Source organism: Rhincodon typus, chromosome 2 (assembly GCF_021869965.1).
Source record: "Rhincodon typus isolate 14 chromosome 2, sRhiTyp1.1, whole genome shotgun sequence".
In the NCBI taxonomy this organism is placed as follows: Eukaryota; Metazoa; Chordata; class Chondrichthyes; order Orectolobiformes; family Rhincodontidae; genus Rhincodon; species Rhincodon typus.
Window position 1 is genome coordinate 72867860 of NC_063333.1, and position 26754 is coordinate 72894613.

Below are 26754 nucleotides of genomic sequence, written 5' to 3' on the forward strand. Positions count from 1 at the left end.
GCAGGAAATCTGACGTTTCGGGTCTAGATCCTTCTTCAGAAAATGAAGACCCGAAACGTCAGCTTTCCTGCTCCTCTGATGCTGCTTGGCCTGCTGTGCTCATCCAGCTCTACACCTTGTTATCTCAGATTGTCCAGCATCTGCAGTTTCTACTATCTCGGATATCCTATGGAGTTTACTTTTGGAATGAAAAAGGCTGAGATGATTTTACGTGAGGTGCTAGGAGGCTAGACACTGGATTGCAAGGACCTGATCCCATCAACATGGCTACAAATAACTAGTTGAGGATTCCCCTTCCATTGAGGGTGGTGGGATCAGGACTACATTGCTTGAGCGGGTAACAGTGACAGAAACCTCAGGTACGTTTAAAAAAATACTTTGAAAAGCTGAAGACTTACATGGCTAGACAAGGTCAGAAATCACACGACACCAGGTTATAGTCCAACATGGCTAGAGATTGGGGTGGGGGGGGAGTCTATTAAGTATGTAGAAACACAATGGGCTAAACAGCCCCTATTCGTACTGTTTCTGTTTCATATTATTAGCATCCACTGTGTTTTATTTCTAATTTATGTTTGTAAATCGGCTGCACATGAAACGCTCCATTCTCACCCGGGACCCGATCATCCTCAGGGCTGGAGACGACGTTTCCACGGCAACATCCAATCAAGGGCCAACAGAAACTCGTGCAGCAAGATCAATGATCCGACCAGCAGCAAAGACGCCTTTCTGAACCAATGTCACAAAAAAAAGTCAAGAAGTGAGAGACACTCTACAAAAGGCGACATTTATCACTGCATTCGTTTCCTATTTAGATTAGTTCGAAGGAAGAAAAGGTTTGGAGTGGGGAAGGTATGTCCTGATTCCCCGTCCCCACCCTGGACCTTGGACGGAACCGACATTCGGAGGAATATATGTGTCGTACCTGAGTAGGAAGATCCGAGAGTGGGTGTTTCCGGTGAGGGTAAGGTCACTCACGATACCAGTAGTTACCAGGGAGACGGGATGGCGTCGGCCGGGGCTGGGCGGGTGCGCGCTCTGTATAAACGGCTTTTGCTCGTGCACCGGCTGCTGCCTGACGATCTGCGCGCGATCGGTGACCGTTACGTCCGCGAGGAGTTCAGGAGGAGCAAAGGGGTCGGAGCGGAGGAGGCGAACAGGTTCCTGAAGGAGTGGGAGGTAGGAACATCTCGAGGCAAACGGGATGTGAGAACCGGATGTTTAACTGGGCCACATGGTGGGCTGGTGTGAGAGAGAGGGAGAACGGCACTGATTTTCATATCCTCCCTCACCCACCCCACTGCCAGCCCGCAGGATTCATAATGTAGGCTAACAACACTGGCATCTCCTCAACGAGAAGTGACAAGGTATATCCTGTACACAAAAGGCAAGTCAAATCATCCCGAGCCAGTCACCATCTTATCAGGTGGAATTTTAGCAATAACCTGCTCACTTCTAGGGCCTGATCAGGGTTCAAACATCGACAAAAAAAAGCTGAACTCCAGAGGTGAGGTGAGAGTGACAGCCTTTGACATCGACGATGCATTTGACTGAACGTGGCTTCATGGAGCTCTAGCCAAACCGGAGTCAATCGGAATCGGAGGCAAACATTTCACTGTGTTGTACCTGGCACAAAGGAAGATGGTCGTGTTGTTAGTCACCTCAGTTTGAGGACATCTCTGCAGGAGTTCCTCAGCATATTTTCTAATTAACCTGCCCAGATATGTTATGACACACGTCTGCAGCAGGTGGGACTTGAACCGATATCTTCTGGTTCACAGTTAGGGACACTATCACTGTGCCACAACACCTCCCTTCCAGATCATTCCAGCCGTCCCAGGGCTTTCTCATTTATTATTTGGTACAAATGAGTGAAGGGACTGAAAGATATCTTCTAATCAACATATTCAGAGATTCAGCTCTGGGGCAAGTGGGTCTTGAACCAGGGTATCCTGGTCCAAAGGTAAGGACACCACAAGAATCCTAAACTTTGTATCCAAGATCCGTTATTCGTAAAGTCTCGTTAGGAACAATTGAGGGAATTCTGAAGTTCATTGAAAGTTTAATTTTACCATGTTGCAAATCCAGTGATAGTGAGGCAGATTTGCTTTTGCTTGCCAGATGTGTTATAACACCTCTGGAGCAGGTGGGACGTGAACCCAGGCTTCCTGGCCCAGAGGTGGGAACACTACCGCTATGCCACACCAGCCTCACTTCCAATGGATAGTGTCCTAGGCCTAACTATCTTCAGCTAATTCATGTTAAGGTCAGATGCAGGGATGTTTACAGCGCAATGTTCAGCACTATTTGAGATGCCTCAGATATTGAAAGAGCCTATATCTAAATACAGCAAGACCTGGTCAAGATGCAGACTTGGGCTAATAAGTGGCAAGTAACATTCACAGCACACAATGGCCTTCTCTAAAAAGTGAAGAATCTAACCATTGTTCCTTCACATTCAATGGTGTTACAGTCACTGAATCGCTTAATATCAACATCCTAGAGTTCCCATTAACCAAAAACTGAACTGGACTAGCCATATATGTATACATAAATATTGTGGCTAAAGGGGAAAATCAGAGGCTATGAATACAGCTGCAAGTAACTCACCAACTGCCTCCCAAAAGCTTGTCCATCATCTACAAATCACAAATCAGGACTGTGATGGAACACTCCCCACTGACCTGGATGCTCCAACAACACTCAAGAAGTTTGACACTGTCCAAGATAAAACAGCTCGCTGATTAGCACCACATCTACAAACACCACCCTCTCCATCTTTGATGCTAGGAAGCAGCAGTGTGTGCCATTTACATGACACACTGCAGAAATTCACCAAAGATCCTTAGATAGTACCTTCCAAACTCATGACCACTACCATAGAAGAGCAAGCGCAGCAGATACATGGGAACACCACGACCTAAAAATTCTCCTCCAAGCCAGTGAGTGGTCCTGGTGGAACCCAAGCTGAGCATCGTTGAACATATTATTACGGACCAGATGCTGCTTGCCATGTAAATGCTTGGCTACAAGAGCAGTTCAGAAGCTAGGAATCCCACAGCAAGTAATTCACTTTAGGGATTAAAACTAAGATGTTGAAACTTTTTATTGTCACATTTTACATGAGAAAACAGCGGTAGCAATTCTGTTTTTCACAGGAATAGTAAAATAGATCACCTGCAAAGTTGCTATCTTACCTTAAAGCCAAAATACTGCACTTGCTGAAAATATGAAATGCGAGCAAAAAATTCAGGTTAGGGAAACATCTGATGAGGTTGAAACTTAGCATTTGAGAATGTGTTTGTTCTAAGGTTCTTTTTAGAGTATTCTATGATTGGAAACAGAATTAGGCAAGTTACAATTACTCAATTTTAGAAGGGACTTGAGTGACACTGATGACATCCATCATTATTCTTCACTTTGATTTTTTTTGTTTCTCATTGACGTCATAACATGAAAATCCAGCAGGTGGCAGAGCAAGCATTCCATGGCTGTAAAAATGCATCTGTTATCCATACTCTATGGTAACATCTCTCTTGTGGGACTAAAGTGTCAAAGGTAGTCTCATTCCCTTATTGTTTAAATAATTAACTCTTCTATATAAAAAAGATTACGTGCTTCACCTCATTCACTGTCTTCCTGCTTCCCCATCTTGCTCCAGAATGTTGTTCAGTCACAAAGAAGACCTTACAATGCACCTTATTGTGCAGGATAATGTCCTGGCTTTCACTAGGAATGAACTCCCACATGTGGCACCTTGCCCCTTATTAAAGAATCACAACCTGGCTATACTTCTTATCACCACTGTGATGACAGCATGGCCCTAATCACTTTGGGTTCTTCTCCTAGTCTGCTTAACCTTGTCTGCTGTCTTATCCCTTTCTAACCCTGGTTGTTTCTTCTGGTGTGATCACCATCTTTGCTAAATTAAATGCCAAGTGGTGCAGATTTGTTGTACCTGTTAGACAAATGACTTAGCTGTCCGTTATTATTCTGCTAAACATATCAAATGCTATCAGAGATAACACAGTGTGGAGCTGGAGGAGCACAGCAGGCCAGGCAGCATCAGAGGAGCAGGAAAGTTGACCCTTCAGGTTGGGAGTTTAGGAAGAATGGACCAGGGTGTCCCGGAGGAAATGACCCCTGTGGAAGGCAGAAGAGAGGAATATATGTCCAGTGGTGGCATCTCGCTGGAGGTTGTGGAAATGGCGGCTGGTGATCTTCTGGATGTGGATGCTGGTAGGAAGGACAAGTTCAGCTGTTAAGTCAATTTTGTATCCAATTAATATCCTGAATCCTATGTGACCTAACTTTATTAATTAGTCTATCGCTGTTGCGGGAGGGACGAGAGGGAGTGAGGGCGGACATCAGGAGATGGGTCGGATCTGGTTGAGGGCCCTGTCAACAACGGTGCTGGGGAATCTTCAGTTGAAGAGGAAGGTGGACATTTCGGAGGCTCCCTTGTCAAAGTTAGGCTCATCGAAACATATGTGACGGAGATGGGAGGAACTGGGAGAATGGAGTGGAGTCTTTACAGGAAGCAGGGTGCGAGGATGTGTAGTCCAGGTAGCTGTGGGAGTCAGTGGGTTTATAGCGGATATTAGTGGCCAGTCTATCCTCAGAAATGGAAACAGAGATGTCGAGTAAGGGAAGGTAGGAGTCAGAGATAGATCTGAATCATCCTTTTCTTGATTCTGTCCTATGTTTCTCACTCCTCTGTGAGCTCATAGAGTCATACAGCAGAGAACCAGACCCTTCAGTCCAACCAGCCCATGCCGACCATAATCCCAAACTAAATAAGTCCCACATGCCTGCACTTGACCAATATCCTTCCAAGCATTTCTTATTCACATACTTATCTAAATGTCTGTTAAACCTTGTAGCTGAACCCACATCCAGCACGTCCTCTGGAAGTTCATTCCACACATGAAGCACTCTCTGTGTAAAAACAATTGCTCATGTCTTTTTTAAATCTTTCTCCTGTCACCTTAAAACTTTGCCCCCTAGTTTTGAAATCCCTAACCCCAGGTAAAAAAAAAACCTGCCATTCACCCTACTTATGTAAACCTCTATAAGATCACCCCCCAGCCTCCTACGCTCCTGTGAAAAAAGTCCAGTCTATCCATCCTCCCCAGCTTAATAATATCCTTCCTATAACAAGGTGACCGGAACTGGACACAGTACTCCAAAAGATGCCTCTCCAACCTCCTGCACAACCTCAACATAGTGTCCCAACTCCTATACTCAAAGATCTGAGCAATGAAGGCAAGCATGCTAAACACCTATTTGTGATGCAAATTTCAAAGATTAATGTACCTGAACCCCTAGGTCTCTCTGTTCTACAACACCACCAAAGGCCCTGCCATTAATTCTATAAGTCCTGTGCTTTGTTTGTTTTACCAAAATGTAATATCTTGCATTTATCCAAATTAAACTCTTTCTGCCACTCTTCAGCCCATTGACCCAATTGATCAAGATCTCTTTGTAATCTTAGATAACCTTCTTTACTGTCCACTATACCACCAATTTTGGTGTCATCCGCAAACTTACTAACCATGCCTTCTATATTCTCATCTAAATCATTTATACAAATGACAAACAAAAGTGGACCCAACACCGATCCCTGTGGAACACCCCTGGTCACAGGCCTCCAGTCCGGAAAACAACTTTCCATCACAACTGTCTTCTGCTGTAAAGTCAATTTTGTATTAAATTGATAGCCTTGAATCCTATGTGACCTAACTTTTCTAATTAGTCTACCATGCAGAACCTTATCAAAGGCTTTACTAAAGTCCAAGTAAATAATGTCTGTTGTTCTGCCATCATCAGTTTCCTTGGTTACTTCCTCAAAAAACGCAATCAAGTTTGTGCGACAAGATTTCCTTTGCACAAAACCATGCTGACTATCCCTAATCATTCCTTGTCTCTCCAAATGCATATAAATCCTATATTTCAGAATCACTTCCAGCCACTTACCCAGCACCAAAGTCAGACTCAGGTCTACAGTTCATCTTGACCCTCTACACACACAATAGCACTTCGTAATCCTCTGAAGCCTCCATTCCTCTGGCTTTGGCCTCTTTTGCATCATCTATTGCCACTGACAGCCATATCTTCAGTTTGCTATGCCTTGAACTCTATGTTCATTCTTAGACATCTCTGCCTTCTCATATTGCTCTCTTTCTTTAAGGCCCTCCTTAAACCTACCTCTTTGAAAAAGCTTTAGTCACTTTCAATGTAATTTCAAATTTTGCTTGGCAGTGTTCTTCTGATAAAGCTTCTGTTTAGATCACCATCTCATATTAGACGGACTATAATTTTTACTGTTTCGGTCAGAAAACTGATTGCAACCATGGTGGCCAGCGTTAAGCAATTAATGGTATGGGCCAGTCAGGGATGTTAATATGCATTTGTAACCAAAGGATAATATTTAAAAGCTAAAACTAAACTGGTAAAAGAATGGGTCTTGTGCTGCAGTGGTAGTAACCCTACCTCTGAGTCAGGTGACCTGGGTTCAATCTGACCTGCTTTACAGTTGTTCAATAGCATATGTGAACCTGTTGATTAGAAATTATCAAAATTGATCAAAGAGGGTTATGGGTGCACAATGGTAGTGTCCATACCTCTGAGGTAGAAGGTCCAGGTTTAAATCCCACCTGCACAACAGGTGTGTATTAACATGCCTATACATGTTGATTAGAAAATATCTGAATTGATAAAGGTGAATACTGAATGGATGTACAAAGAAAGTCATAGATTTGATCTCTTTGGCCTTTCAAAAAAACCACATGAGAATAATGAACTTTAAAGTTCTAATATTAATGGTGAGGTGCTGTAAGAAAGGATTGTCTGAAAGAGAGAGGGCAGAATTCAGGCATAACTAGATTAACAAGGTGTAACCAATGGTGTACCTTGAAGATGACATTCAACCCTCGCATTCCTATCAGTTACAAGGAATGTCCGATGGCAACACTTAAGGAATTGTCAAAATGCACAGCTTCTCTACCGTATTAAGATCCACATATCATAGAGCCACTTGTGCTGAATTTTTATCTTATATAATTTTCTTTTAGAACATGGACATGGAGTGTTTGTACCATAGAGGTTGCTGTAACTGACTTGCTATGAGCAAGATTTGTAAATAATTGTAGCTCTGCAATTTTCCATTAGATGGCACTAAAGACTTGAATACCTCATTGCTTTAAAATGGTTACAGTTCTGAAGGAGGGGCTATTCTGCCCTGAAATGTTCATTCAAGAAAATTTTATTAAAAACATTAAAGATGCTGCAAGGTAAAAATAACTTTTTGTTTTATTCTGATATAATTCTCACCTGAAATAGACTAAAGGTTAAAGATTTTTCTCAAGTCTTCTGGAAATTAGAAACAAAACTCTCTGCATTGTTGTGGGTGGGAATTATACGAAGTTTATGCCTTAAATTGTGACAGCAAATATCAAGTTGTATAAGACAGGCACAAAATAATTACAGATGAAGAAGGCTTTTAATAGATCTTAGTACATTCAGCCAGAGAACCTCCCCAATTATATCAAATTGTCCTTTTTTTAAAAATTACTGCTTCACAGTACCAGGACTGTGTGAAGAATATCTTTCAGTCTTAGCTCCTTTTTACTAGTTTGAACATGAGTGTCCTTGTGTTACTTTCTGTCTCAGCTGAAATAACATTCTGGATTAACTTTTTACATCTCCTTAACAATCTTGTGTAACTATACACTTAGGTCACTCAGCTTTAACTCACTTTTGGCTCCTTGACTGCATCTAATTTATAAATCTACATCTTCAACATCTAACAAAATGTGAGCAGAAATTTCCTCCAATTAAATATCGAGAAGGCAGAAGTTATTGACTACAGTTCCTGACACTATCTCTGCTCCCCAACCACAGACCGAAAAACTCTTCCCTGTCTATGGTCATTATTTGAAGCAGAACCACATGCAGCCTTGTCATTAAGTGAATGCTTAACGGGGTGGAGGAAATAAAGCAGTCTGTTTTTTATTGGATAGCATCAAGCTTTTTCAGTGGCACTCATGCTGATCACATCCAAGCAACTGGGAAGTAGCCCATCATCATGCCAACACATGCCTTATGATAGGCTTTAGGAAATCAGGAACTGAGATACTCACCATATCACCTATCTCTGATCTGCTCTTGTAGTCACGCTATATAGACCATATTTTTTATCGGTCCAATTATGTTTCTGATCAGTGATGGTCTGCACTATATTGATATAATGGGAAATTCAAGAGGGATCATGATGCTTAATATCATGGCAACCATTTTATTGGCGGTGGTTTGTTGCCTGGGAGGGTGTGTTGTGGATGTTAGCAAGTCACAATACCTTTTGTAAGCACCAAAGTAAAGTATTTGTTATGTATTATGAATAATTTGTCAATGATCTTGATCTTGGTGCACAGTGGACAGTTTCAAAGTTTTCAGATGCCACGATACTTGGAAAAATTGTCACCGTGAGAACGACAGGGTAGAACTCCAGAATGACATTCAATTCATCTATGTGGAGTGGCTGAATAGGTAGCAGGTGAAGTTCACTGCAGCGAAGTGTGAAGCAATGCACTTCAGTAGGAAGACATTGAAAGACAAAATAAAAGTGGGGCTACAATTCGAAAGCGGGTGCAGGAGCAGAGTTCTGAGTGTTTTTGTGCACAGATCATTGACTTTTGCAGGACAGGTGTAGAGAGTAGTTAATAAAGCACACGGTGTCCTTGACTTTGTTAATAGGGAATAGAGTATAAGAGCAAGGTGGTGATGTTGAATTTGTATAAAACACTTGTTAGACCTTATGGGGTGTTATGCACAGTATGGCTGCTATCTTATAGGAAAGATGTGAATGTCTTGAAGAGAGTGCAGAAGGGGAACTCCACTATAACCCTTCCCCATGGCTGAAAATTACCCATTGACCATTAATCTGTTTCCTATCACTCAGTCAATTTTGCATCCACATTGCTACTGTCACTTTTATACCATGACCTATATCTTTCCTCACAAGTCTGTTATGTGACAATGTATCAAACATCAGAAATTCACCAAAGTTCCTTATACAGCACCTTCCAAACCCATGACCACTTCCGTCTAGAAGGTCACGGGCAGTAAATACATGGGAACACAACCACCTGTAAGTTCCTCTCTAAGCAAATCACCATCCTGACTTGGAAATATTTTGCCATTCCTTCACTATCGCTAAGTAAAAATCCTGAATTCTCTCTGTAAGGTTATTGTGGGTCAACCTATAGCTCGTAGACTGCAATGGTTCAAGAAGGCAGATCGCCACCCACCTTCTCAAGGGCAATTAGGAGCAGGCAATAAACACTGGTCAGCCAGTGACGTGCATATTCCAAGAGTCAATATATAGTCTTCTAGATGTCCATGTGTACCACATCAATTGCATTATCGCCATTCAGTCTTCCACCCCTCATCAAAAAAACCTCCAACAAGTTAGTCAAACACGATAGAAATCCATGCTGACTCTTCCTAATCAACACACCTTTTCATATGAGACTACTAATTCTATGCTGAATAATTGTTTCTAGAAGTTTCCTCACCACCAAAGTTAAACTGATAGGTCTCTAACTGCTGGCTTTATCCTTACGACCTTTCTTAACAAGATCGTAATGTTTACAATGTGAATATGAAGAAACTGTTATCATCAGGTAAACATTAACTGAGAAACTGAAAGCAGAGAGAAAAGTTGGCTTTCAAAGTGGGGAAAGTATACAGTGTGTGGCAGCAGGCTGCAGAAGGAGCATACCTCTTTTTGATTTATCTAATTTGGGCTTTGAGTATACAGTGCTCTGGGGATGTGGGGACAGGGTAGAGTTGGCCCAACAGCCCTGGAAGCCAGTGTTCAATAATTAATAATAATAAATAAATGATGCAGTGGGCGATATTAAGCCTTTTGAATGTTGTTGAAGTGGCACCATTCCAGCTGATGGATAGACTTTGGGGAGCTAGGTGATGAGTTCTTTACTGCAGGATTTCAAACCTCTGACCTGCTCTTGTTGCCACAGTATTTATAAAACTAGTCCAATTCCGTTTCTGGTCAATGGTAACCTCCTGGGTACTGATGGTAGGGGATTCAGCAATGGTAGTGCCATTGAATATCAAGGGGCTATGTTTAGAAATTCTCGATATTATTGCCTGGCATTTATCTAGTGCTGTTTAAACTCAATCTAACTGTGAGCTCAGTACACCATGCTGAGGTAATCTTTGCTTTTGAAACTCAGCTAAGCATTCATAATGACACAGTAGGCCTTTTGACCCCAATTGAAGCTGCACAACTGATAGTACTATATACTTCTAAAGATTATCAAATGGTCTATGAACCAAAGTTACCCTGCAGAGGTTTTTGTTTTAATTGATAGCTTCAGCCTTTTCATATTATAAAGTAGAGGATTTGGTTTAAAAATCAGCTAATCAGAATTTACCTGCCATTCAAGGGCATTTGTATGTCTCCTTTCAGTTTTTAGCTCCCATACTGTGAATTAAGGTTCTTTTGACGAGCCAAAATGGTGCCTTTTGGAAATCAACACTTAGTTCAAATGACACTGTAGAGATCAGATCTTACTCCTGTGTGAGTCATGCGCTGTCCCCTTTCCCCACTGGCAAAATTTGATATCCAAGACAAAGGTGTGACTTCCATGTCTGAATTCTGCCTTTCATTTCTAAAGATTCATGGAGTTTACCTGATTCTACATAAATCCAGCCTACAGGTGACAATAATATGGAAGTTGTGCTAAAACCTTGTAAATACTTACTTAAAATTCTCTTACCAGATGTGGGTGTTACTGGCTAGGCCAGCATTTATTGCCCCTCCCCACTTGTCCAGAGGGAAGTTAAGACCTTGTGTGGATCTAGAGTCACCTAGGTCAGACCAGGTGAGGATGGCAAATTTCCAGATGGTTCACATGGTCATCACAAGGTTATCTATTTCTTCCAGACTTTTACTGAATTCAGATTTCACCATCTGCCATGGTTGGATTCAAATCCGTGTGCCCAGAACATTGGCCTGAGATTCTGGATTGCTAGTCTAGTGACATTACCAGTATGCCTCTGTAAGTTAAAGTCAATCATTTAGGATCTAGTTGGAAAGATTGCCATTTGAAAATGCAGTTGAAAACTGGTCTGGGAATTTAGATCAAGTTGGGGTCAGTTGTGTTGTTCCCCATTGTCAAATAGCCTGCCAGTTATTTACTTTGTTGTTGGATTCGCACCAGATATGGCACTGGAATTTAATTACCTAAATCCCGACATGAGTTAATACCTTTTGGAAGATAGGAAGAAATATAATTAAGTTGACACTTAAAGACAAACTGTGAGAGAAGATGCATGATAAAAGTTGATACTGTGAGAAACTTTTTCCAATGCTTTCAACTTAATAGAAAGTGTATCTAATTTTATCAGTAGATATGTATTTTGAGATATACTTTTGTCAGGTACAGAATAATCAGCAGTCAGTTCTGCAAATTACAAGTTGTCCCTTAAGATTTAAGAGTAATTTGGACAAGGTTGGTTGTACAGTTTCCTGGGACAAAAAGTTGTGAATTCAAGCCAAGCGCTCATTGGTAGGCTGATGTTACAGTTTGTTTGTTACCCGAGGAAGAACGGCAGAGTCTAAGATGCCCATGAACACCAAATGTGTGTGAAAAATTTAAGTTTGAATATTTCACCAAGTTTATTGATTTACAGATTAAAAAAACTCTCAGATAAATTGGAGATAATTTTTAAAATCAATTATGTGTTTCAGTTGACAACCAAAGTTCAAAGCAGTGTCTTTTGAGATGAAGGACTGCCACCTCATGTTGCTGAAACAAAAACAGAAATTGCTGGAGAAACTCAGCAGGTCTGGCAGCATCTATAGAGAGAAAACAGAATTAATATTTCGTGTCCGGTGACCCTTCTTCAAAACTCAGACTTCAGAAAATTTTATTTTACATGTTGCTGAAATCCTTTTTCTTAATTTTCACAACATTCAGATTGCTTCCTTAGAAATGCAGACCATGTTCCTTTTTTTAGAGAAACCTAGATGAAGGGTTAAAGTCCAGAGTATAGAACATCAAAGTTGAAAAGAGTGAATGAAAAAAATCAGATTGTGATTGGGAGGAAGCCAAGCTCAGGCTTTTAAAATCATAAGGATATAGGAGTTCCACAGTTTTGAGATTGTGGAAAAGATTCTAATACAGAAGAATCTTAATTACAATATTTCAGAGTGCAGGGAAGACAACAAGTAAAATGCAGTAGCACAAAATTAAGAAATAGGAGTTGTCAGTTTTGATGCACTACTGAGAAACTGACAATGGAAAACATTCTGCTGAGTCACTGTCATCAGTTTGTTTCCTTTATGAATTTGTGCTGCCTGCTAATTGTAATGATTTTTGTGTACAGCCAACGCTTCATGTGCATTTCATTGGCTGCGCACATTAGCTGAGCATGTATCATTACTAAGCTGCACTACTTAAAACTGACTTGCACCTTTTAAAGGGGTAGTGCATTGTGATTGAAGCAGATGTTTGGAGTGATTCTACAAATAAGTCTGAGACCTATTGTGGTGCATTCATAGTGTCCTTACTTCTGGGCCCAGGTTCAAGTCCAACCTATTGCAGAGATGTATCATAACATGTCTGAGTAAGTTGATTAAAATAGCTACAAATGAATCTGACCTAGGAAGATAGTGAAGAATGGATGACTCTGCGAGAGAACAGGCTCCCACCTCTTCAGTATGTTACTGGAAATTTCGGTGGAAGAACAGGATTAAAAAGGAGAATTGAATGTACTTTTTCTTCTTTGGGAGGATCTCCAGACATAGGATTTAAAGTCCGTAGGAACTCATTTCTACAGAAATCAATGTTAGGTGTATGGTCTCAAAAACTTTGATGCAAAACCAGAAGAAATTTGTCTCACAAGTGGTCAAAGTAAGTGGTTTCAAATGCCAGTTCCTACCATCTGCACCACTAGCTTAATTCACCACATCTCCACCACTCACCTACCAATAAGAAGACGATGAAGATGAAAACATACAATTTAATTTCATAGGTGCAACATAATTTAAAGGATAACATAGAGATGAAATCTGCATTCTGTCTTTTATATGAGCCCTCTAGTTGCTCTCTTAGAAAGAACATCACCCCCAATACAATTTGAAGGCTTTTTGCCCCAAAAGTACATCAGCAATGATAGGGTGTACTCCTCCAAATGCTTGCCATGTACAAAGCCTGACTAAAAGGCTACTTTCAGTGCTGAGGAAAATAGAACAGTTTTGCACTATTTATTGAAGGTTTTTGCTTCAAACTTGGTGTCCAATTTTGCATTGGTAACTGGTGGCAAACTCGAGCATAAATTGTGGAGCAAAATTTCCTCTAATTTTCTTTCTGGCTGCACAGGCCTCTGAGGCTCATGTATGGCAACAACTTCCTGAATTGGAAGTCAATGCTGCGATTAGCATGCTATTCCGATTGCTGGAACGTCAGTTCTTGCACAGCTTAGGAGAAATGTTGCTGTAGAGTTAATTATGATGCAGCATCTGATGCTCAATGTCTCAGTCTCCAATTCAGTTCAAGCCCCCTTCCATCCAGTGTCTGAGTGCTGCAGTGGAAGCTCAAACTGTTGCACTTTGCTTCTGAATACTAATGTGCAAACAGTCTTCTAAAGCATCACAGAACTCATGAAATCTGTTCTTCAATTGACCTGCTCCATAAAGGCCCATTGTAGATATTGTATGGTACTGAAATCTCTTTTTCTTTTCCCCCGGCATGCTCTTCTAGCAGTTTTTCCCGTTGTGCAAGACCTTTGTTCACTCTTGCAGTTGTTCACAATGCCAAGAAAAGACTCTACTTGGCCACTCTGCCTGAAAATAACTGGTTTATGCGCCAGCCATTTTTAACAAACCAGATCATTCCCTATAGAGTATAAAACATTGTAACAGTATGGAAAAGCTGGAGTGGATAGCTCCAAAATGATAACATGCATTGCATAGTGATTGACACCATGATCTTCCTGCTCTGCATGCTGCAAGTGGACTTTAGGTGCCTGTTGATCCTCTGACTGGAATGGCACCCAGTGCAATTCGGGCCGAAGCATGTACATATGATACAGGAGCCATTTTTAACTTTTTTACGGACCTTGGTAGCACCCAATTCACAATTTTATTGTAGTATTTCCAAAGTGATTCCTTTATCTTGACACTTTATTTGTTCATAATTATAAAGAGTTTTATTATCATGCATGCAATCCAGAAATATTTAAAGTGCATCTAAATTCTTCTCATCTTGTTATCAAGTTATCTTGCAGTAATTTTTTTACTTTGTATTATGATAGAGAACCAATCTCTTAAAAGCTATATAATTAAATTCTAATATTCCAGCTAATTTTCTATTTTGGTGTTTAGCATTCAGCTAGGGAATGGTTCCAACCTTCCCTCAGTTCAGTTGAATCTTGTTAGAGGTAATTTGCAACTTTTATCATGATGATCTTGCCCAAACCAGAAATCAATCTGACTGTATATTGTAAAGCTTTATTCCCTGAAAGAAAATAGTGAATTCTACTTGTTTATGTACCTTCATATCATTCCAAGTACCGAAAAGCTTGACTGCTACTGAATTAGTTTTGAAGTTTCATAAATATTGCTTTCTAGGCAATCATGCTAATCGATCAGTGTACAGTAATAACCCACCAACAGCAACTGAGGTAAGCAATCAATTAATCTCTCTCTGGTGCTGGTTGAGGGTGGAATCTCTGCCAGAACACAAGATAAAAATGGATTTTTTTATATCCATCTGAATGGAAAGACATGTCTGCAGTTTAAGGTCAGATCCAAAGTATGACACCAATGACAGTGAAGTTCATTGCTGCAATATTGTGCTAATGTGTCATATTATATTATGAGTTCAGATTTTGCTTGGTGAGTCAGATGCTGCCTGTGAGCCAACCTGACAGAAAAGATATCCTCCATTACTTTCATCTTGCTGCTTTTCAGTTTTGTGACGCTCTTACTCTGATCTAGTCCAAATACTATAAATATCCGTAATTGTGACAGTGCTGTATTCAGGTTAAACAAAATGCATGTCTAAACATCCAATATGGCGAACAGTGTATACACCCATTGTGCCAGTTTGAAGCTCCCTTTGAAAAATCAGGTTGCCTTGTACATAGGCAAGCTGCAATCAAGACTGTATTTGCATGTAGCTTAACTAATGGTACGGAAAGGTGGCTACCACATGCACTGAGAGGTTGAGGTCTTCTTTCTGAATATTAGTGACCCCAATATTGCATTAGGACTGGTAGAGAAAGGGTGGTGGAGCCAGGATATGATGGCTTGGAACGAAATGTGTCATTTGGGACTGTAGTTTACCGGGCAATGCCTGCACAGGACATTGGGGTCATAACCTGTTGGGATATATCACAAAACTGAAAGCTAACTTCAGTAGTAACCATGCCTGCCATGCAGATCAGCTGGTGGGACACCCCAACTTATTATAGAGTTTAAGTCACAGTGCTGGTATGATTGGGCTACAACTTTTTAATACCAATTAGGGCCTACCTGCCTTTTTTTGGAGCCCAGTCAGTAGACTAATTTGTATTAGTAAATATTTAAACAGTCAGCAGTGGGGTCAGTAATGCTTGATTTCTGATATTTTAAGCCTCATATATCTTGCCCATGTGGTATGGAGTAGTGTTTAAAGTCCAGCTGAATATATCAAAGAAAGGCAAGCGAAGGAGTGAAACAGAATTATGCTAAGTTTCACTCATATGAGTTCCACTGATCTTTTTCAAGGGTATAAAGGAAGGAACTTTCCAGACAAGATGAAAAGTACAACTATCCCACCCCCACCCACCTTTTCTCTTTAGAGGTACGCAATTAAATCCACCATGGGAAGTAATTGCTTTGTATCAGCTTTCCAGCCTGGAATATTCAGGGCCTAAGTATTATTGTTTAGAAAACTAAACAAAAATGAGTAGTTTGATTATATTGCATCCTGTAGCTCTTTGATTGGCCTCTAAAACTTATTGACAAGTTATGATGGCGTGTACTGTCAGTCCCAGAGTGACAGCCATGATACAATTTCATATTGACAGCGGGAACCCATCTGGAATTATTGCCTCTGTTTTTAAGATTAGGAAACTCTTGATCTGCTTGAATAACATTCAGTATTTTTGTGTGCAGGCATGTATAGGTGATGGTAGGGGTTCATGTTCACTTCTTCAAAAAATCAGTTCCATTTGTAGATTAAATCCAAAAGAAGCACTGATAACCCAGTTCAACCCTAGAGTTTGTAAATTGAAAACTGAAGCATTTACAATATTAATGGTGCTGATTGATGCTTTACTAAATTGGATGAATCTCATAACTCACACCATGTTGTGAATGTTCAATTAAAATTAATATCATGTCTGATAGGCACAGTTCAATCCAATGTCATTCATCTGACATTATAATATTTTGTAATATTATAGTTTTCTGAAATGTAAGATGTAAAATGAGTGCTTGTGTATTTTGTCTGGGCGAGATGGATTTACCCCATTTGGCAGAATACAAACTTTTGGATAAAATTCCCCCTTTTTATCAACTTCTGCCTCCCCACAGCTGCTCCATTACTGTCAAAGGCAGGAAATGAGAGTCTCACAGCCCAAAAAGGTTCTGTCAATAATGAGGTCAGAAGAGGGCTGAGGGGAACCACCACTCATTTCATCATGTGACTGCACTCTGTTCCCATCTACTTGGTGGAGTCATAGGTCTTGACAGCCACGGTGGGGTAGGGGTGTCCAGTGGAACCATAGGACTTGATTCTTAGTAAAATGGTGAGTCTCAGGGAAATGCAGCAAGTTGGGAGTGGATAGTTGCCTGAGTCATCTAGACTCGAAACGTTAGCTTACTTTCTCTCGATGGATGCTGCCTGACATGCTGTGATCTTCAGCATTCTTTTTTTCAGTGAATACATTACATTGTGTGGATCCCAGGTCTTGACAGGCAGGACTAGTGCAGCCAGAGTCTAATTAGGGTTTCGCATGTGGTGTCAGAAACAGTGGAGTACGAATCTTAGTAGCCAGCTGAGGTGTATGTGTGGTGATCGGGGAGCAGTTTTTTTTTTTGGTGGGGTTGGGGGGGTGATGTTAGTGGAGGAGTTAGAAATTGGGCTTCGGATTGTATACGTAGGGGGAGGAAGGGCAAAGTACTTCACAAACACGAACTTTCATATCTAAATTTATTATTTACATGTTGATCTATAATTTTAAAAGTTTAATTATACATTGAATGTTATTATGGTGGTTTATGCTCTTTGTTTTTGTTTTTGCTGGCATCTAGTGTCATGTCATGTTAATTTTCAATAGTTTTTGTTTTGCATATTGTTTCAAGGAATGTGGGCATTTGTTGCCTGTCAGTAATTGTTGTTATATAAGTGGTGTTGAGTTAAAATGGGTCATGTCAGAAAATTGTTGTGAAACATTGCCACTGTCCTTGGCTTCACTTCACTTTGTAAGTAAATAATCGAGCAAGATAATGTTCTGTTGTCAGAATGGACTTTACCCTTGCATTCACTAACTGCACTGAATGCTGAAATTCTGAGGTAGTATGGTACTGTGCTGGTTATTCAAAGTGTAGCTATCTCTGTGCAATAATTCTGGTGGTACCTTCTCAGGAAGATAGAGGTTGGCAGTCAATTAGGGCAATTAATCAAGCAATTGAGCGGTAATTTAAAGTACTTTATTCTTTTTCAGAGGAGCATGAATCCCAAACTGTGCCATAAGACCATAAGATATAGGAGCAGAATCAGAACTTTTGTCCCACTGAGTCTGCTTCACCATTCAATTATGGCTGATATGTTTCTCAACCCCATTCTCCTGCATTCTCCCCACAACCTGTAATCCATTTACTAATCAAGAACCTGTCTATCTCTGTCTTAAATACACTCAATGACTTGGCATTTCTGCAGCAATGAGCTCCACAGATTCATCACCCTCTGGCTGAAGAAATTCTTCCTCCTCTCCATTCTAAAGGGTCATCCTTCACTCTGAGGCTGTGCCCTTATGTCCTAGTCCCTCCTGCTTGTGGAAACATCTTCCCCATGTTCGCTCTATCCTGGCCTCTCAGTACTCTATAAGTTTCAATGAGATGCCCCCTCATCCTTATAAGCTCCATCGAATACAGACCCAGACACCCTAACTGCTTCTCATATAACAAGCCCTTCATCCCTGCAGTCAGCCTTGTGAATGTCCTGTGGACCTCCTCCAAGGCCAGCAAATCCTTTCTTAGATAATGGGCCCAAAACTGCTCAAAATATTCCAAATGTGGTCTGACCAGAGACTTATACAGCCTCAAGAGTAAATACATCCCTGCTCTTATTTTCTTGTCCACTTGAAATGAATGCTAACATTTCATTTCTTTCCTAAATTCCAACTCAACCTGCATGTTAACCTTAAGAAAATCCTGAACTAGAACTCCTAAGTCCCTTGTGCTTCAAATTTCCAAAGGCTTTCCTCATTTAGAAAATAGCCTATTCCTCTGTTCTTCCGATCTCACACTTTGTCATATTGTATTCCATTTGCCACTTTATTGCCCACTCTCCTAGCCTGTCCAAGTCCTTCTGCAGCCTCCCCACCTCCTGAACCTCTCTCTCCATTTATCTTTGTGTCATCTGCAAACTTAGCAACAATATCCTCAGTTCCTTTGACCAGATTAACATTACATTATACATTGACAATGTATAATGATCCCTGTAGAACTCCACTAGTCACCGGCTGCCATCCTGAAAAAGACCACTTTATCCATACACTCTGCCTTCTGCCAGTTAGTCAATCCTCTATCCATACCAGTACCTTGCACTATTAACTCTTACCTTATTTAGCAGCCTCCTGTGTGGCATCTTGTGAAATGCCTTCTGGAAATCCAAATAAATCACGTCCACTGGCTCTCCTTTGTTTAACTTGCTCATTACCTCCTTGAAGAATTCTGTCAGCCATGACCTCCTCTTGATGAAGCCGTCCTGGCGCAGCCCTATTTTACCATACATTTCGAAGTACCAGACAATCTCATCCTTAATAATGGACTCTAAAATCTTACCCACGACTGAGATCAGGCTAACCAGCCTATAGTTGCCCATCTTCTGCCTCCCTACCTTCTTAAACAGGTGTTACATTTGCCATTTTCCAATCCTCTGGGACCCTCCCTGACTCCAGTGATTTCTGAAAGATCACCACCACACCTCCACAATCTCCTCCACTATTTCTTCCAGAACACTGCTGTGCAGTCCATCTGGTATGGGTGATTTATTCACCCTCAGACATAGAAACACAGAAAATAGGTGCAGAACCCTTAAGAGTACTGATAGGCAGAGGGATCTGGGTGTACAGGTACACAGGTCACTGAAGGTGGCAACACAGGTGGAAAAGGTAGTCAACAAGGCACATGGCTTGCTTGCCTTCATCAGCAGGGGCATTGAGTTTAAAAATTGGCAGGTAATGTTGCAGTTTTATAGAACCTTAGTTAGGCCACATTTGGAATATTATGTTCAAAGCCAGTGGTGGCTTTGGAGAGGGTACAGAAAAGATTTACCAGGATGTTGCCTGGTATGGAGGGCATTAGCTATGAGGAGAGGTTGGAGAAACTTGGGTTGTTCGCACTGGAACGACGGAGGTTGAGGGGGGACCCGATAGAGGTTTACAAGATTATGAAGGGTGTGGACAGACTGGAGAGTCAGGAGCTTTTTTCCAGGATGGAAGAATCAGTTACCAGGGGCCATGTGTTTAAGGTGCGAAGGGCAAGGTTTAAAGGTGATGTATGAGGCAAGTTTTGTTTACACAGAGGGTGATGGGTGCCTGGAACTCGCTGCCGGGGGAGGTAGTGGAAGCAGATACTATAGTGACTTTTAAAAGGCAATATATGAATAGGATGGGAATAGAGGGATACAGTCCTCGGAAGGGTATGGGGTATTAGTTGTGATGGGCAGCATGTCGGTGCAGGCTTGGAGGGCCGAAGGGCCTGTTCCTGTACTGTAATTTTCTTTGTTCTTTGTTCTGAGTATGCCATTCGGCCCTTTGAGCCTGCACCATCATGTAGTACGATCATGCCATCACAGTATCCCATTTCCACCCTGTCCCCATACCCCTTGATTCCTTTAGCCGCAAGGGCCATGTCCATCTCCCTCTTGAATATATCTAATGACCTGGCCCCAACAGCTTCTTGTGGGAGATATTCCACAGGTTCATAACTCTGTGAGTAAAGAAATTCTTCCTCATCTCAGTCTTGAATTGTTTATCCCTTATTCTTAGACTGTGACCCATTGTTGTGGATTTCCCCAACATTGGGAACATTCTTCTGCATCTAGCATGTCCAGTCCGATCAGGATCACCTATGTTTCTATGAAATTCCCCCTCGTTCTTCTAAATTCTAGCAAATACAAGCCCAATCAATCCAGTCTTTCCTCATATATGTCAGTCCTACCATCCTGGGAATCACTCTGGTGAACCTTCGCTGGACTCCTTCATTAGCAAGAATGTCCTTTCTCAGACTAGGAGACCAAAACTGCAGACAATACTCGAGGTGTGGCCTCACCAAGGCCCTGTATAACTGTAACAAGACATCCTTACTCCAGTACTCAAATCCTCTTGTTATGAAGGAGTGCATGCCATTAGCTTTCTTTACTGCCTGCTGTATCTGCAAGCCAGCCTTCTGCGACTGCTCCACCACAACATCCAGATCTCGTTGCAACCTTACCTTTTCCCAAACTACCACCAAAGCAGATAACCTCATATTTATCCTCACGTTATATTGCATTTGCTAAGTATTTGCTCACCCAGCCAGACTGTCCAAGTCACTCTGCAACCTCTTAGCATCCTCCACACAGCACACACTGCCAGCCAGCTTAGTGTCATTTGCAGATATGGTATTCAATTTCTTCCTCCAAATCGTTAATGTATGTTGTGAACAGCTAAGGTCCCAGCACTGAACCCTGTGGCACCCCACTCATCACTGCCTGCCACTCTGAAAAGGACCCATTTATTCCAACTCTCTGCTTCCTGTCTGCCAACAAGTTCTCTGTTCATGTCAATACATTACCTCTGATACTATGAGCTTTGATGTTTCTTACTAATCTCTTATGTGGAACCTTGTCAAAAGCCTTTTGAAAGTCCAGATACACAACATCTGCTGATTCACTATTGTCTAGTCTATTGGTCACATCCTCAAAAAATTCCAGATTTGTCAAGCATGATTTCCCTTTAGTATATCCATGCTAACTAGGACCAATTCTGTCACTGCTTTTCAAATGCTCAGACTTTCAGCTTCCCCAGCACTTTCTCCTCAGTGAGGACCACTACACTCACCACTGCTCCCTAACTCTCTTGAAGTTCTGGTATGCTGCTCGAGTCTTCCACATGAAGACTGATGCAAAGTACCTCTTCAGTTCCTTCAGAGATAGTAGGAACTGCCAATGCTGGAGAATCTGAGATAACAAGGTGTAGAGCTGGATGAACACAGCAGGCCAAGCAGCATCAGAGGAGCAGGAAAGCTGACATTTCGGGTCTGGACCCTTCTTCAGAAATGGGGTATTCAGTTCCTTCGCCATTTCTTTGTTCCCCATTAGAAATCTTCCAGCTTCATTTTCCAGTGGTCCTTTGACCATTCTTGCCTCCCTCTTACCTTTTAGATACTCTTGCAGTCTTCTTTTATATTACTGGCTATCTTGCTCTCATATTTTATCTTTTTACCCCATTTTTGCCTGTTTAGTTGTCCTCTGCTGCTTTTTAAAGGTTTCCTCCAGCTTCCCCCTAATTTTTACCACATTGTGTTCTTCATTGTTTCCTCTTTTGCTGTCCCTGACTTCCCTTGCCAGCCATGGTTGCCTCATCCTCCCCTCACTATGTTTCTTTTTCGCTGGGACGAATTTCTGCTGCATCTCCCAAATTACCCCAGAAACACCTGCCGTTGTTGCTCCACCATCTTCCCTGCTAGTATGCTCTTCCAATCAACTCTGGCCAGATCCCTTCTCCTGTTTTTGTAGTACCTTTACTCAATTCTCATACTGTTACATTTGATTCCAGCTTCTACTTCTGAAACTGCAGGGTGAATTCTATCATACTATTGGCCACACCCTCAGTCCTGTGTTGACTGCCTGCTTCTCATAGTTGCCCCCCTATTTGCTGTGCCTTAAGTTAGATTCCTGACCCTTTCTATGCTCTGTTTTATTATTTCTTTTGAAAACTTTAATAATCTTACTAAGCCCTACCCACTTTTGTGGAGCTGTACCATGTACCATTGAGTGAAATGTGACTGGTGAGAATAAACAGCTAAGTTATCATCGGCTGCAAACGGTTCCAAGTTTTGCATAGTGCTGATTGTAAGATCTGATAACGTGCTGAATTGTCTCCACACAGGGACATCATACCAATGTCCCATGAATTTGAATCTGTTTCTCCCACAGCAATCTTTGAGCCATGCGTTTACCTCTTTAATCTTGTTGACCCTGTGCCATTAGCGCATGTGGTAATCTGCTTCTTGGTTCTGCTTTGTAATTTAGCCCTAGCTCTCCCTCACCTGTGGTGTTATGCATTGTCCTTAATGGGCTTTGTATGTACATTAATCAGTTGGAATATGGGTGATTTACTTGTGGTGGTAAACAGATAAAAGTACCACAAATAATTTTGGTAGTAGGAAGACAAAAGCCTTTCAGTTGTGCATAATAACGCTTGTAATAAAAAGGGAATCAGCAAAGAGTAGCTTACATATTGTTACTGATTAGTACAGTGGAGCAGTGTTCTCTGATTAGCAGTGTAAAATGGAATCATGTTTTAGAATAGGTCTTTTCTAAGTTGATCCTCACTGCCAGCAACTGTCAAGCTACCTTGAATTTCTTAGCATCTGACTCCACCCAAGTCTCCTTCCATTTTTCCTTGTATAAATCTATAATCAAATCCCTCAAACTTCCTTTGCCACCAAATCCTCATTTGGCCTCCATGTTTCTAATTACCAAACAGATGCATATAGATTAAAATAAATTCTGAATAGTCTTAACAGTAGGTGTCCCTCATAAAAGTCAATAAGTGTTTATGTTCATTTCTTGATGGGTAAAGCAGTTACTAATGCATTAGTGCAGTTACTGTGGTGTCTTTAATCTCAGCCTGTTTCAAAAGAAAATCATTGCTGACATGCCTAATGAGCACTTCTCAGTTTTAAGTTTTAAAACCTCTAATGCAGCACTCTGATTTTTATCTTTTCTCAGGCTTACGCAGATATACTGCAGGCACAAGCTACGGAGAGTGTGATGCGTCCCATGCAGAAGGCCTGCTATGGAATTGACCTGACAGCAAATAAACTAAATGACTTTAATGAAGAACAGATTGGACAGTTACACACACTAATGCAAGAAGCTACAAAACCAGTTCAATAATGAAGATGACCCTTATCACAAGAAGTAATTTATTAATTACCACAATAATGTGCAGTTAACTGGAGTTGTACTTGTTATATCTGCTTTCTATGTATTTTGTTTTCTAGAAATAATAGTCCAAAGATTTGAAGTGTGATTGTCTTGTATTCAGCAAAAGTTTAACAGCCCGTTTGCTTTCAACATGGTAAATTGTGAACAGATAGTAATATTCGCAATATTTAATATTTCAGAAAGATCAATAAAATTATTTTTCAATAATAAATCCCTTGAATACGGAACCAAATCTTATGTAAACTATTTTTAATGACAATACATGTTGAGCAATTTGCAATTTTGATAAAGTATGCAAATCAGTTTTGATCAATGCTATTAAATCACTAAATAATTAATATTGGTTGCAATTATCACGAGTACTATGTATTATTTGGTTTGCCAGTGTTTAAGAAAAAAATTCAAATTTAGTAATTATTTTAAGTTTTATAAAGTATTGCTTTTGAAATAGAGGCCATGCTGCCTGCACCCATCCTTCGCTTTCCTGATGCAGTTTTTGGGAAGCCATATTCTTGAACTGCTATTTTTTTGTGTGACACAGGCATTCCCACATCACTGTTCAGTTCAAAACTTGTAACTCCCTAAACTATCAGTGGTGAAGAAGCAATTTTATGTTTCCAAACGAGGATGGTGTGTGACCTGGAAGAGGTGATGGTCTCATGTCATAGAGCTGTACAACATGGAAACAGACCCTTTGGTCCGACTCGTCCATGCCGACCAGATATCTTAAATACATCTAGTCCCATTTGCTAGCATTTGGCCCATCTCTCTCTATACCTTTCCTATTCGTGTACCCATCCGGATGCCTTTTAAATGTTATAATTGTACTAGCTTCCACCACTGCTTCTGGCAGCTCATTCCATACGTGCACTACCCTCTTCTTGAAAAAGTTGCCCCTTTTATATCTTCCCCTCTCACCTTAAACCTATGCCCTCTAGTTTTGAACCCTCTGCATGCATCTCTTCCATGCTCAAACATGGTGTGTACGGGGGAATCCATGGTGAACACCAGTTCACTGCATGGAACGGTGTAGTGAAGCGTGGAGTAGAGAGGTTTGTAGTGATTTCATCATTCAAGAACTTCTAACTATAAACTTCCATCCATCATACATGTCTGTATGCCACAAGCAGGATTATTGCCTGTTATTCCTGGCCAGTCCAGCTCTTCCACTAATAAAACTACCTCATACATTGCTTCCACCTCAGCAGCTATGATGAATCTCAAGTCAAGAACTCCTCCTCTGCGCCTCCTTTCACAGAAATTGCAGATCTGCTTCTGTTACATGACAAAGTGCAGAGTCAGTAATATGGCAAGTGACACCTAACTGTTTGTGTATGAATCCCCAATACACATTTACTGCTGACATTCAAATGTTGTGTCTAAGTTCACATAAAATCCAAATAGCCAAACCCTTTGAATTCAATGACAATGTGACACTTAAGCTGATCATAGATTCACTCTTGTAGCATAGGTGACCACTTGCTCATATGCATTAATGCTTACTACACAAGCAACTCCTGTTGAAGTTATGATACTGGAACTGGTCATCAATTGATTTCTTATATTGGCTCCTATTCAGTATGTGATCCATGGTTGCTCACCTACGCCACTTCAATTGAGGTTGTCTTAATCTGGCAGGAGGATCTTCTTGTGCCATCATCCAGAAAGAGCACCCCCTGCCTTTCCCTCACTGCCCGGAGGCAAATGGAAGCATTGTTAAACCACTGTGTTACTCTGTTTCGCTGGTCACCCATCTCTAACATCTATGACCTTCCGAAATAGTGAAACAGCCTGGCAGTGATGTACAGACTCCATTGTTGAACAGGAAGCTCTGTAATATACCATGCGTAGTTGCAACAATGTCAGTTGATGGCAGTATTCATCTAAAAGCCTCCCCCTCCCAAATAAATTACACATGTTTTTCATGCACCCCACTGGCATTAGAATTTTAATTATAGTTGTTTGGAGAAAAGACAAAAGCATAAAAATTGAAAACAGTACTCAGTTTGGGTCACAATATTGGGAATGATATGGTGTTAACAAAATCTTGGCCATTGGGAAACTTTCCTGTCAGAAATACATATTTTTCTGGTGTTCAATTTTTAAAAATATACTCCATGGAACTTGTTGGAAAAAACATGTTATAAAATGGTAATATATTCCAGAAAATGTTCCTTCTTGCAGTATAGTATCAATCCATACACCAAATTTGCTGCCTATGTTCAACTCCTTTAGCTAAAAATAAAAAAAATGCTCTTCTTAAATGACTCACTAGCTGTTATTATCCACTCTGATTAAAATGTACCCTGAACAGCAGCATTCTATAAGCCTATTAAATCTGAAACATACAAACAATGACTTATGCTTCTAAATCTAGTCATAATAGATCAGCCCATGATTTACTTTCTGCCCCTTAAAACTGAAAATACTGACCATAATTTATAAGAGTCATAAATCAAGATTATCTGTATGATGATTTGTTATATGAAAAGTTGCAAGAAAAAGATTTCTTAATGAAATGTATTAGAAAATGTGGTAGTGGAAGCATAAATATTCTCTCTGTGACAAGTGTTATATTTTGACTCAGTTTCTGCACAAGAAAGGAATCATGCAAAAACTGAAGGCTGTTAGCTTCAACAAGTTGAATGCATTTTCAAATGGACCTTTTATAGAAGATGAATAGGAAATCAAAAAAGATCATTAGGATATTTAAACACAAAATATTCAAATACAACTCACTTGTTTAAATCTACATAGGCTTTATATGGACTGTATGTTCAGTAGTATTTCTGAACATGCTGATTTTTGGAATAATACAGGCAACCATTGCCATAATTTGATGTCTCAAAGCCTGCAACTCATATTTCATGACTAACTGTTCAACTACTACAAATCAAAAATAATTAAATATTTGTATGAAACATTAGTTGGAGCTTTGTTTTTATGCTACATATGCCATGTTTGCCCATGATAACAAAATCTTAACTTCATAAAATAAAGTTTGAAATATCTATTTCCTGGTTTTGTGATTCCAGCTAATGGTAACACTGGTCAAGACAGATCCCAAAATGCAAACTGGCTTGATAGACTGTGAGTTTTATTTTTGTTGTTTGTTTACTGTGGTGGTCAGTGAACGTATTCACAAGAGGTTGCCAATGTATATTTGACAAATGAACATCAATGTTAATTATGTACAGAAGGAAAACAAAACATGAATTATCTTACACTATAAAAGAACTATTTGAAATGGCCTTGTCATATAACAGAAATAAAGATTCAAACTTTTTACCTTGAA

The 26754-nt window shown here is 40.5% G+C and overlaps 1 protein-coding gene across 2 annotated transcripts; it reads left to right on the forward strand.

The window, feature by feature from the left end:
• Positions 1 to 770: 770 nt before the first annotated feature.
• On the forward strand, positions 771 to 26754 carry sdhaf3 (succinate dehydrogenase complex assembly factor 3). 2 transcript variants are annotated; one of them, XM_048617167.1, is made up of 3 exons: positions 971 to 1179; positions 14660 to 14712; positions 23241 to 23799. In XM_048617167.1, exons 1-3 carry the CDS (start codon positions 1006 to 1008, stop codon positions 23281 to 23283), a joined length of 270 nt encoding a protein of 89 aa, XP_048473124.1. In that variant the 5' UTR covers positions 971 to 1005; the 3' UTR covers positions 23284 to 23799. The 2 variants fall into 2 exon arrangements, with proteins under 2 accessions (XP_020375334.1, XP_048473124.1); XM_020519745.2 differs by lacking the exon at positions 14660 to 14712 and having other exon boundaries at positions 771 to 1179; positions 23241 to 26754.

Excerpts from the sequence above, each read along its gene's own strand:
- sdhaf3 (XM_020519745.2), top strand. The coding sequence starts at position 1,006 with ATGGCGTCGGCCGGGGCTGGGCGGGTGCGCGCTCTGTATAAACGGCTT. Across the intron at positions 1,180-23,240 it reads GGTTCCTGAAGGAGTGGGAG|GCTTACGCAGATATACTGCA; the intron begins GTAGGAACATCT and ends ATCTTTTCTCAG.